Source organism: Panthera onca, chromosome A1 (assembly GCF_046562875.1).
Source record: "Panthera onca isolate mPanOnc1 chromosome A1, mPanOnc1 haplotype 2, whole genome shotgun sequence".
Taxonomy (NCBI): Eukaryota; Metazoa; Chordata; class Mammalia; order Carnivora; family Felidae; genus Panthera; species Panthera onca.
Window position 1 is genome coordinate 151,921,269 of NC_138339.1, and position 13,161 is coordinate 151,934,429.

Genomic DNA, 13,161 nt, shown 5'->3' on the forward strand with positions numbered 1-13,161 from the left:
CACACATGTGTGCACACACGTGCACATACACATGAGCCCATGTGCATACACATGAGTGTATGTGCACACATACACACAAACACACACATGCACATAGATGTACAACATGCAAACACAGCACCCATATGCACATGCACATACACACAGAAACACGAGTGCATGTGCATACAAGGCACACATGAACACACATGCACAAATGCACATACTTGTACACACTGCACACACACACACGGAAACACATGCACATATGTGCATAACATGCACACACACATGAGCACATAAATGTACAACATGCACACATAACACCCACACATACATGCACTCACACATGCACCCATAAACACACATGCAGGGAGCAGACCCTTCCAGCCCCCAGCATGGTCCTCACCATAGATGACGTCCTCTGGCCAGCCTGAAATGAAACAGAAAGATGTGAAACTGTAGGGTTTGCACTGACCAGATGGGGTGAAAGCTCATGTTCTGTGAAGCTAAGTCAAAACAGGATGTAATGAGCTCTCGCAAGGACCCTGTAAAGGAAGAGCAAATATCCCTTCTTCAGTGCCCAAAAAACAATCCAGGTCACTGTATTCCTAGGGAAAGGTTTTGTGGGGCAGGCCTGATGGCCCAGCCTTCCCATGTCTGTCATAAAGACACATCTCTGACCTGTTCCCCAGATTGGGGCCTGACAGCTATGAGCAAGGACACAGGAGGCAGGGAGGAGAGCAGACAGGCGAGTGGAATGATCCATACTGATGATGATCCCCGCGCTCACAACAAGATTCTCTCAGGTGACAGGCTTGCTGCTGTATTTGTTGCTTGAGCATTTTCAGGATGTTGTCATCACCCTCGACTGATAGACTTTCCCAGGTTCAAGCTCACATCTGTCTCCACAGCAGAGACCTGCCAGCCTTCCCCAAGTCACCCAGTGAAGAGCAGCCAAGCACCTCTTAGTGATGGAGGATCTCACTGGGCATATGGTAGGTGGGAAGTCCCTGAGCTGGGGCCTGGGCAGGTCTCTCCCATTCCTCCTGTGCTTGAGGGTGCACAAAGGAGAGCCTTCATGCAGGGCTCTACATAAGTGCTCTGGCTGGAAGGGGCACGTCTGTCCCACTGGGGCCTGCTTACCTTGGGACAGCTGTTCCTCTTCTCTGTTCAGTCTCTCTTCTTCCAGCTGCACCCTATTCCTGTCCCTCTGACGTTTCCAGAAAAGACAGGTGGCTCCTGCCACAAGACAGCTGCTACAAGCCCCACCACAATGAGGATCACAGGCACCACTGCCCTCCATGCCATTGATGGGAAACTTTTGGGCACCTGAGCTAAAAGAGAGTTTGGGGAGGCAAGAATACCAGGGTAAGAGAGCACCTGTGTTCTTAGGGCACACAAGCCACAGGGTTAATGAGTCAGGGGACAGGTGCTTGTGAACTAACCTAACATGACCTGAAAACATGTGTGTGCCTTTGCACAGACAGACATGGACAGACACACAGGAGAGAGATGGTAGACAAATGGCAAAAGGTTAAATACTGAGTGGGTCTGCATTCTGTGTATCATTCCTGCAAATTTTATGAAACTTGAGGTTGTTTAGAAGGAAAATTTTATACAGAGTGAAACTTGGAAGCCCCCAGGTGTCCTTCAGAATGTGAATGCATAAACAGGCTGTGGTTCATCCAGACAAGGGAATACTGTTTACTGCTAATACGAAAGGAGCTATCCGTGCAGTCACTGTGGAGAAGATGATGGACATCCCCCCCCCCCCCAAAATAAAAATAGAACTACCACATCAATCCACTTCTGGGTATTAATCCAAAGAAAACAAAAATATTAACTGAGAAAGATAATGCACCCCTACATTTATTGCAGTGTTATTTACAATAGTCAAGATATGGAAACAGCCCAAGTGTCCACCTATGGATGAAAGGATAAAGAAAATTATATATATATATATATATATTTGTACAAAGGGCTGCTATTCAGCTATAACCAAGAAGGAAATCCAGGCATTTTCTACAATATGGATGCACCTGAGGGCACTTTGCTAAGTGAGGTTCGACAGGGAAAAATGTGTAGGATCTCACCGATAAGTTAAATCTAAAATGAAACAAAACACCATCCAAACCTCCAGAAAACCAGAAAGCCTAGTCATAGACAGAGAGAACAGATTGGTGGTTTCCAGAGGTGAGAGATCGGGAAGCTAATGGGTGAAGAGGGTCAAAGGTGCAAACTTTCAGTTATAAAATAAGTCCCAAGGAGGTGACATACAGCATGGAAACTATAGTTAACTACTGTGTTGTATAGCTGGAAGCTGACAGACTAGATCTCACAAGGTCTCATCACAAGGAACTATGGGGAGTATTGGATATTAACTACTGACTGTCTGGGGTGCTCAGAGATCTTGAGGTCGAATGGAGCAGAACACTTACCAGGTAGGTGGCTCTTGGTCTCTATCCTCTCCTGGAGGAGGGAGTTGGAGATAGAGCAAGAGAGGGTCCCCATGCCCCTGTCCCAGACAGTCACATTGGACACCACCGCAAAGAGGCCCGTCGGTGACACTGTGAGGTTGGTCGTGGAAGGTAGGGTCTGTCCCCTGAAGTCTCTCCACTCCACCCGGGGCTCTGGGTACCAGCCCTCCGAGGTGCACTCTGCCCTGATACCTTCATCCCGGCCAGCTCGCACTTGGATTCTGGGCTCAGAGCCCAGCCCTGTGGGAAGAGACAGGCTTTGCAGCCTCTGCAACCATTACCATTTCTGACAGAAAAGCACAGATCCTGAAAATTTCCAACAGGTATCAGGGTTTTTCAGACTACTTGCTTTGTGTAATATTTATATGCCATATATGCTACCCTCTTCTGAGAAACCACAGAACAAAACAGAAAAGGCCCAGGAAGATCAAATACCTTTCCTGTATTGCAAAATCGGTGTCTTTTCCTCTCTGTGTCTCTTTCTGCCTCTGTCCTCCCATCCCTACCTCTGCTATCCCTCTCTCCGGGACAGTGGGGGTAACTTTGAAAAGGAGCCAGGTGTCCTGAATGTACCTGTCCTTGTGAAACACATTAGCGCCCGCTGTAGGAAGCGCCCAGGCTTGGGTCATAATGGGACGATCTGCAGCTGGGGGAAAAAGGTCTCAGGCAGACCAGGAGAAGGTCAGGGGCCCCAGCAGCAACCCTCACCTGCCACTCTCAGCCACAGGGTGGCATCTGCAGACCCTGTGCTGTCTTTGAACTCGCAGTGGAAGGTCCCGTTATCGAACACGGTGACGTTGTGTATGGTCAGCACAGCTTGGTCCTTGGCCAGGCCAGCTGTCCGGAAGGTCGTCCTGCCCTTATACTGCCACATCTGCTCTTCAGGCATGTCCGTGCCTTTCTTGCTCAGGTGCACGGCTGGGGACGGCTCCTCCCTGTACCACCTCACCTCCATGTCCTCCGCACTGATATTGAGGGACAGATGGCATTGCAGCTTCGCACTTTCCCCCACCATAGCCAGGACCGGTTGGCCGGGACCAGAGACAGAGAAATCGGTTTTCCCTTATGAGGTCATAGCAGAAAGCATGGGTTAGGCCAGATGAGAGGAAACCACGGGCCATCCACCCCACCGGGCACAAGGTCCCCCCCCCAAACTGTGCCCAGTGTCTCCCCCTGCCCATGCCCAGGGGACACCCACCCACGCCCAGGTTCCCCACCACCACCCCATGCTGGTGCCCAGGGTCCCTAGGGAAGGACTGCTTGGATCAAGTTCAGCCCTCTACTGTGTTCCTGTCCATGCATGGGGTTCCCTCCTAACATGGGGAAGGGACATGGGGAGCTCTCCTACCCTTTGCAGAGAGGCTGTAGGACAGAAGCTGCAGGAGGAGGAAGATGATGGAGCAGCTGGGTGGAAAGATGTCTCGACCTTGTGTGTTTGCCATGGCTGCTGGAGACAGAGAGGCCTGAGCCCCAGACACTGGAGACAGGGCAGGACTGAGTTAATTTCTGTCTCTCTTGGTTTCTGTCTCTGTCTCTCTGTATTTCTCTGTTTCTCTCTGTACCTGTCTGTCTATGTCTCTGTCTCTGACTCTCTTTCTGTCTCTGTCTCTCTCAGTTTCTGTCTCTGTCTTTCTCCTTCTGTTTCTATCTTTGTCTCTCTCTGTCTCTGTCTCTGTTTCTATCTCTCTCTGTCTCTGTCTCTATTTCTGTCTTTGTCTCTGTCTGTCTCTGTCTGTGTGTCTCTTTGTCCATCTCTGTCTTTCCCTGTCTCTGTCTCTGTCTCTCTGTTTCTGTATCTGTCTCTCTCTGTATCTCAGCCTCTCTTGGTTTCTATGTCTCTCTCCAACTATGTCTGTCTGTCTCTTTCCTTTTTTTTTCTGTCTCTGTCACTCTCTGTCTCTGTCTCCCTTTGTTTCTCTCTGTTTCTGTTTCTGTCTCTGTCTCTCTCTGTTCCTGTCTCTGTCTCTATCTCTGTATGTCACCGTCTCTCTTGGTTTCTATCTCTGTCTCTCTCTGTTTCTGTTTCTGTCTCTGTCTCTGTCTCTGTTTCTGTCTCTGTCTCTCTCTGTTCCAGTCTGTCTGTCTGCTTCTGTTAGTCTCGGTTTCTGTCTTTGTGTTTCTCAGCTTCTCTCCCTGTCTCTCCCTGTTTCTCTCTCTGTCCCTGTCTGTCTCTCTCTCTCTCTCTTTCTCTCTACTACTCTATCTCTCTCTGTCTCTCTTTCTTGTTCTCTCTCTCTCTCTGTCTTGGTGGGGGATGAGTCAACACTGGGAGGCTAACAGAAGTGAAGGAAACATGGCTAGGGGAGAGAAAGGTCCCTTTTCACTATCTTGGCCCCTCTTACTCCTGCACAAGTTGCTTACCCTAGAGACAGAGACACAACAGTGGCCACCTGCTCTTGTGTCCACCTACTTGTGGATGACCTTTCTCTTGTGGTCATGTGTCTGCAAAACACCATGGACACATCCTCCTGTGAACGGGCTCTGTCTCCTCACCTGTTTGTGTAGGAGCCTTGCCCGACCTCTGGCTGTGCTCTGTCATGGAACATGAGCACGCTGGGAGAGAAAAGCCACCCCCTAGTCGGGTGACTCCAAGGCCAGAAGTACCTCTGTCAACCCCCTTACAGCCCAAGGAAACTTGCAGTTGGAGGAAGGAGCACTCGAGCCAGAGGGCTCCTAGACAGACATGGCCTGAGGCCAGCATGCTCCAAAGATTTATATTTATGAACTCAGCTTTGAGAACAAGTGTTCTGAACCACATGTGCTGGTCTGGGCGATTCGGCCCAGCACCTCCTCATGCAGGACTGGCATGAGGAGGTATGTTGGCACTTGCCCTCATTCTCTTCCGTGTTTGCCTTCCTTTGGTCAAAGCCACTGGGGTCTCCCTGTCACTCAAGAATAGGGGAGAGGTGGAGAACACAGACATGTGGATGAGTGCCCTTAAAATAGAAAGTACTCACCTTTCCAAGTAGTAGGGCTGGAGGGCTTCCCAGGGAGATTCTGTGGCCTTGAGGGGATCGCTTGACTTCTCCACAAGTTCCAGGAAAGGTGTAGAACAAGTCTTCCAGATGTGATAGGAGAGAACAGCGGCTGAGCTCCCCAGCTTCTGTAGAATCCTAGGACTTTCTGGAAAAATGATCAACTGTGCCTTTCTGGAAGGTGCAACAAAAAAATAAACAAACCAAGGGCTTCTTAAAGGGTGTGTTTGACAGAACTGAACACACTGAGTGTTGGGGAGCAAGGCCCTGGTAGCAGGAGATAAGGGGAGAGAGAAAGACCCAGCAAGGAACCCCTGGGGTGGGGATGGCTGTCTGGGCTGGTGCCAGGAGCCCCTAGGTGGAGACCTGGCTCTTGAGTGCGTGGATGCAGGCCAAGGGCAGAGGCTGGAGGACTCAGATAAAGTTTCTGCATTATCAAACACCTCCAGTCCTGGACAGGCTGGGCCTGGTCCCTTTGGGAAAGTTTCTCATGTTCAGGTTGAAGTTGGTCAAATTCTAGCATTTGCCCCCCACCCCAGACTCCTGTGCAGGAAATCAGGCCACCTCCTCCTCCATGTCTGGGGCCATGACAGTCTTTCCTCATTGGGGACCTGACTTGGGCTGGGCTCAGAACACTCGGCCCCATTACCCCTTGTGTGAGTAAGACACTGGCCTGAACTCTACCTGTTCTTCCCTCCTGTTGACCCAAAAGTCTGCACATTTTCTGGGAGAGTTTTGGAGGGAAAAAAAACAGGGAAAGTTTGTGTCCCTCCTGGAGGTGGGATATTTGGTTGAATTCAGCAGATTTTTATGGACTGAGTTTTGTGTCCCCTTCCCAAATCCGTGCTCACACAGGGGCTGATGCTGCCAACCCACACCGTCCTCTGTGTTCCTATAAGGAGAGCGAACTATTTGGTAATCAAGTTGCTCCCCTGTTCTATATAAATACGAAGAGTTATGCTGCCACTCATTTTCATCTCCCCGTGCATTGCTTTAAGCGGATAATGACATCATCTAAAACCCAGGTTGGGTATACTTCTGAGTCAGGATGGAGGACTGGGGATGTGACATTAGAGGAAGCACCTAAGGGGTTTGGCAGCCGTGATGGAATGGATCCTGAAGGTGGGCGCACCTGGACAAGTGGTCCTTGGTGAGCATGCACATGGTCCGCAGCCTTTTACCTGAGTGGGAAGAGCTCCTGGAGATGGCACCAAGGCCCTCAGGGGTAGTGATAAACCCCAGATGGGGACGGGCTCCCTGAGTCAAGGTGGAAGGAAGGACACAGGGGGCCCCAGACTGTAGTGTCCCATTGCCATGGCATGTCCAGGACAGGTACATGCAGACAGACAGAGAGCAGATTGATGGTCGTCAGGCAGTGGGGATGAGGGGGAAATATAACCACAAAGCAGTTCGGGGTTTGTTCTGGCACGAAACCCAGGTGGTGGCCGTACAAGCCTGTATCAGTGTGCTGCATGTCACTGGATCGTTCACTTCAATGTGGTTGACTTTGTGTTATGGGAATGTCACCGCAACTTGAAAAAAAGAAAAAAACAAATGGAAAACACATAAGGTAGAAGGGAAATCTCCAAGTTGCAGGCTCCCGGGCGCCCCCTGCAGGGATGCGTGTGCAGTCCAGCACTCTGCTCCAGGGATGCGCCAGGACCCAGTGAGCTTGCGTGGTCCACGCACACCTGCACCTGCCTTGAGCCTGGCTCCCTGCAGGGTCTGTCCTACAGAGGGCAGAGGCCCTAGGAGAGCTGAAGGGCCCCTCCCCGTCCCCCCCACCCCCACCCCGCGCCCACCTGCCCCTGCCACACGCCAGCCTCTTGCTTCCTGCCTTGGGCTGTGTTCACAGTGTCTTTTTGGGTCCTCCCAGCATTTAAGCTGGTGTGTGCCCTCCCCCCACCCCATCACGGGTACTTGGCTCAGCTCTCCAAGTCCACTGGGACTTATGGCTTGGCCGCAGGCACCACCTGGGCCACCCCCTTGCAGGACCCACCCCCTCCTCTGGCTCCCTGGCCTCCAGTCCTACAATGGGAGGGTTCCTTCTGCACATTAGGTCCTTTGTCACGTGATCTCCGAGAGGTCCTTGCGCCTCTGCACTGACCTCAGTGAACAAGAGGGCAATGCCTCCACCAGGAAGATCCTCGGGGACTCCTCCAGGGAAAGAAGCAGCTGGGGGTGGAGGGGAGCGTCCCTTAGGCGGACGGTGCAGGTGCCATGTGGTTGGGGCGGGGAGGAAAGGTGAGATGTCCTCAGAGAAATACCGCGGTATCAATGGAATGAAGCGCTTGGGTCATCCAGTTCCTGGTGGTAGTTCTTATCAACATTCCTCTGCATGGGTCCTTTGTGTCCCCGGGAAGGCAAGTGCTTGGTTCATGCAGTGCCCAGTGGTAGTTCTTTCCCACAACCCTCAGCCTGGGGCCTTTGTGGTCCTGGGTTAAGGACTTGGGTCATCCAGTGCCTGGTGGTTGTCCTTACCCACACACCTCTGTGTGGGGTCTTTGTGGCCCTGGGAAGGCAAGGGCTTGGGTCATCCAGTGCCTGGTGGTGGTTCTTACCCACAACCCTCTGTGTGGGCCTTTGTGGTCCTGGGAAGGCTCTCATGAGTATAAGGAGGAAACTCTCCCTTACCTCCTATGGAGCCGGGGTGGGGTGGGGGTGGAGTGGTGGAGAGGGGCGGTTAATGTCTGGCTTCCCTCCCCTTCCCTCGCCTTCCTCCTCCTCCTGGTGCTCACCTCTCCGACCTCCCCTCCCCCTCCTCCTCTTCATTTCCCAATCCTCCTCTCCTTACTCCTCCACCTCCCCACCCCTACTCCCCTCCCTGTCCTCCCTCATTCTTTGCCCTCCCCTCCTCCTCCTCTTCTCCCCTCCCTCACGTCTCCTCCCCTCTCATTCCTCCCCTCCCCTCCTACTCTCCATACTCCTTCTCCTCCATTCCCTTCCTCCACCTCTTCATTCTACTCCCCCTCTTTCTCCCTATTCTCCCCTCCCCCTCTTCCCTCACTTCCCCCTCCTACCTTCCCTGTCCTCATCTGCTTCTTCTCTCTCCTCCCTTCACCTGCTCTCTTTCCTTTTTTTTTTTATATGAAATTTATTGTCATATTGGTTTCCATACAACACCCAGTGCTCATCCCAACAGGTGCCCTCCTCAATATCCATCACCCACCCTCCCCTCACTCCCACCCCCCATCAACCCTCATTTTGTTCTCAGTTTTTAAGAGTCTCTTATGTTTTGGCTCCCTTCCTATCTAATTTATTTTTCCTTCCCCTCCCCCATGGTCTTATGTTAAGTTTCTCAGGATCCACATAACAGTGAAAATATATGGTATCTTTTTCTCTGTATGACTTCTTTCACTTAGCATAATATTCTCCAGTTCGATCCACGTTGCTACAAAAGGCCATATTTCATTCTTTATCATTGCCATGTAGTATTCCATTGTGTATATAAACCACAATTTCTTTATCCATTCATCAGTTGATGGACATTGAGGCTCTTTCCATAATTTGGTTATTGTTGAAAATGCTGCTATAAACATTGGGGTACAAGTGCCCCTATGTATCAGCACTTCTGTATCCCTTGGGTGAATTCCTAGCAGTGCTACTGCTGGGTCATAGGGTAGATCCGTTTTTAATATTTGGACGAACACCCACACTGTTTTCCAGAGCAGCTCGACCAGTTTGCATTCCCCCCAAAAATGCAGGAGGGTTCTCATTTCTCCACATCTTTGTCAGGATGTATAGTCTCCTGATTTTGTTCATTTTAGCCACTCTGACTGGCATGAGATGATACCTAGGTGTGGTTTTGATTTGTATTTCCCTGATGAGGAGCGACGTTGAGCATCTTTTCATGAGCCTGTTGGCCATCTGAATGTCTTCTTTAGACAAGTGTCTATTCGTGTGTTCTACCCATTTCTTCACTGGGTTATTTGTTTTTTGGGTGTGGAGTTTGGTGAGTTCTTTATAGATTTTGGATGCTAGCCCTTTGTCCGATACGCAAATATCTTCTGCAAATATCTTTTGCCATTCCATCGGTTGCCTTTTAGTTTTGTTGATTGTTTCCTTTGCAGTGCAGAACCTTTTAATCTTCATGAGGTCCCAATCATTCATTTTTTGCTTTTAATTCCCTCGCCTTTGGGGATGTGTCAATAAGAAAGTGCTGCGGCTGAGGTCAGAGAGGTCTTTTCCTGCTTTCTCCTCTAGGGTTTTGATGGTTTCCTGTCTCACATTCAGACCCTTTATCCATTTTGAGTTTGTTTTTGTGAATGGTGTAAGAAAGTGGTCTAGTTTCATTCTTCTGCATGTTGCTGTCCAGTTCTCCCAGCACCATTTGTTAAAGAGATTGTCTTTTTTCCATTGGATATTCTTTCCTGCTTTGTCAAAGATTAGTTGGCCATACTTTTGTGGGTCCAATTCTGGGGTCTCTATTCTATTCCATTGGTCTATGTGTCTGTTTTTGTGCCAATACCATGCTGTCTTGATGATTACAGCTTTGTAGTAGAGGCTCAAGTCTGGGGTGTGATGCCTCCTGCTTTGGTCTTCTTCTTCAAAATTACTTTGGCTATTCGGGCTTTTTGTGGTTCCATACAAATTTTAGGATTGCTTGTTCCAGCTTAGAGAAGAATGCTGGTGCAATTTTGATTGGGATTGCATTGAATGTGTAGATAGCTTTGGGTAGTATTGACATTTTAACAATATTTATTCTTCCTATCCGTGAGCATGGAATGTCTTTTTCCATTTATTTATATCCTCTTCAATTTCCTTCCTAAGCTTTCTATAGTTTTCAGCGTACAGAACTTCTACATCTTAGGTTAGGTTTATTCCTACGTATTTTATGATTCTTGTTGCAATTGTGAATAGGATCGGTTTTTTTTTTTTTTTTTGGCTTTCTGTTGCTTCCTTGTTAGTGTATGAGAATGCAACTGATTTCTGTACATTGATTTTGTATCCTGCGACTTTGCTGAATTCATGTATCAGTTCTAGCAGACTTTTGATGGAGTCTGTCAGGTTTTCCATGTATAATATCATGTCCTCTGCAAAAAGTGAAACCTTGACTTCATCTTTGCCAATTTTCATGCATTTGATTTCCTTTTGTTGTCTGATTGCTGATGCCAGAATTCCCAACACTGTGTTAAACAACAGCGGTGAGAGTGGACATCCCTGTCATGTTCCTGATCTCAGGGAGAAAGCTCTCAGTTTTTCCCCATGGAGGATGATATTAGCTGTGGGCTTTTCATAAATGACTTTTATGATGTTTAAGTATGTTCCTTCTATCCCGACTTTCTTGAGGATTTTTATTAAGAAAGGATGCTGAATTTTGTCAAATGCTTTTTCTGCATCGATTGACAGGATCATATGGTTCTTTTCTTTTGTTTTATTAATGTGATGTATCACATTGATTGATTTGCAAATGTTGAACCAGCCCTGCAGCCCAGGAATGAATCCCACTTGATCATGGTGAATAATTCTTTTTATATGCTGTTGAATTCGATTTGCTAGTATCTTATGGAGAATTTTTGCATCCATATTCATCTCAAAGCAATGCATGCATAACTCTCAAAGAAATTGAATCAGTAATAAAAAATCTCCCAGGACACAAAAATCGAGGGCCAGATGACTTCCTAGTGGAATTACACCAGACATTTAGAGAAGAGTTAATACTATTCGCAAACAGTTCCAAACAAGTAGAAATGGAAGGAAAAGTTCCAAATTCATTCTATGAGGCCAGGATTACCTTGATTCCAAAACCAAAGACCCCACTAAAATCCCTGATGAAACTGGATGCAAACCATCTCAACAAGATACTAGCAGATAGAATCCAACAGTACATTAAAAGAAGTATTCATCACTATAGAGTGGGATTTATTCCTGGGCTGCAAAGGTGATTCAATATTTGGAAGTCATTCCATGTGAAACATGCCATTAATAGAAGAAAGAGTAAAAGCCATACAGTCCTCTCAGTAGATCCAGAAAAAGCATTTGACAAAACACAGCATCTATTCTTGATAAAAACAGTCAACAAAGTAGGGCTAGAGGGAACATACCTCAACATAATATGGCCATATATGAAAGACCCATGGCTAATATCATCCTCAATTGAGAAAAACAAAGCTAACGAATTGATCAAAACCTATTTCAGCAATATAACTGAACAAGAATTTACACTAATAGTCATAAAATTAATGTTGGGCTTGAAAAAAGCATAGAGGACAACAAAGGATCTATTGCTACAGAGATCAAGGGACCAAGAAATAGTCATGAGGAGCTAAAAAATGCTATAAATGAGCCGCAAAATAAAATGGGGGAGACCACAGTATGGATTGAAGAGGCAGAGGAGAGAATAGGTGAATTAGTAGATAAAATTATGGGAAAAAAAGGAAACTGAGAAAAAGAAATAAAAAAATTCAGGAGTATGAGGGGAGAATTAGAGAACTAAGTGATGCAATTAAATGGAACAATATCCGTATCATAGGAATTCCAGGGGAGGAAGAGAGAGAGAAAGGGGATGAAGGTGTACTTGAACAAATCATACCTGAGAACTTACCTGATCTGGGGAAGGAAAAGGCATTGAAATCCAAGAGGCACAGAAACTCCCTTCAGATGTAACTTGAATCGATCTTCTGCATGACATATCGTATTGAAACTAGCAAAATACAAGGATAAAGAGAGAATTTTGAAAGCAGCTAGGGATAAACAGGCTCTAACTTACAAAGGAAGACCCATAAGACTAGTGGCAGACATATCCACTGAAACTTGGCAGGCCAGAAAGGAATGGCAGAACACCTTCAATGTGATGAACAGAAAAAATATGCAGCCGAGAATCTTTTATCCAGCAAGTCTGTCATTCAGAATAGAAGGAGAGATAAAGGTTTTCCCAAACAAACAAAAACTAAAGGAATTCATCAGCATTAAACCAGCCCTGCAAGAGATCCTAAGGGGGATTCTGTGAGTGAAATGTGGCAAGGACTACAAACTACCAGACACCACTACAAGCATGAAGTGCTTACCTACAGACATCACAATGACTCTAAACCCATATCTTTCAATAATAACACTGAATGTAAATGGACTAAATGCTCCAACCAAAAGACATAGGGTATCACAATGGATAAAAAAACAAAACAAAACAAAACAAAACAAAAAAACAAGACCCATCTATTTGCTGTCTACAAGAGACTCTTTTACACCTGAGGACACCTTCAGATTGAAAGTGAGGGGATGGAGAGCTATTTATCATGCTACTAGAAGCCAAAAGAAAGCTGGAGTGCCATACTTATATCAGACAAACTGGACTTTAAATTAAAGGCTGTAAGAAGAGATGAAGAAGGGCATTATATAATAATTACATGATCTATCCATCAGGAAGAGCCAACAATTATAAATGTCTATGTGCCAAATACGGGACCCCCCAAATATATAAAACAATTAATCACAAACATAAGCAACCTTATTGATAAGAATGTGGTAATTGCAGGGGACTCTAATACCCCACTTACAGTAATGGATAGATCATCTAGACACAGGATCAATAAAGAAACAAGGGCCCTGAATGATACATTGGATCAGATGGCCTTGACAGATATATTCAGAATTCTGCATCCCAAAGCAACAGAATATACTTTCTTCTCAAGTACACATGGAACATTCCTCAAGAGAGATAACATACTGGGTCACAAAACAGCCCTTCATAAGTAAAAAAGAGTTGAGATCATACCATGCACACTTTC

General features: G+C 47.1%; 2 protein-coding genes across 4 annotated transcripts in view; both read right to left on the reverse strand.

The window, feature by feature from the left end:
* LOC144612758 (putative butyrophilin-like protein 10) overlaps window positions 1-3,889 on the reverse strand; it is a 38,504-nt gene extending 34,615 nt beyond the window's left edge. For all 3 annotated transcript variants that reach the window (XM_078452516.1, XM_078452514.1, XM_078452508.1), the window contains exon 1: window positions 3,808-3,889. The gene's annotated coding sequence lies outside the window, so the exon portion shown is untranslated. The remainder of the gene's footprint in view (window positions 1-3,807) is intronic.
* The window catches only part of LOC132675408 (butyrophilin subfamily 1 member A1-like), a 48,000-nt gene that overhangs the window by 1,546 nt on the left and 33,293 nt on the right, over window positions 1-13,161 (reverse strand). The window contains 9 exon segments of the mRNA XM_078433392.2: window positions 347-412; window positions 1,126-1,316; window positions 2,076-2,088; window positions 2,421-2,699; window positions 3,168-3,424; window positions 5,417-5,608; window positions 6,567-6,691; window positions 7,434-7,609; window positions 11,979-11,983. Coding sequence (XP_078289518.2) covers window positions 347-412; window positions 1,126-1,316; window positions 2,076-2,088; window positions 2,421-2,699; window positions 3,168-3,424; window positions 5,417-5,608; window positions 6,567-6,691; window positions 7,434-7,609; window positions 11,979-11,983 — 1,304 coding nt within the window.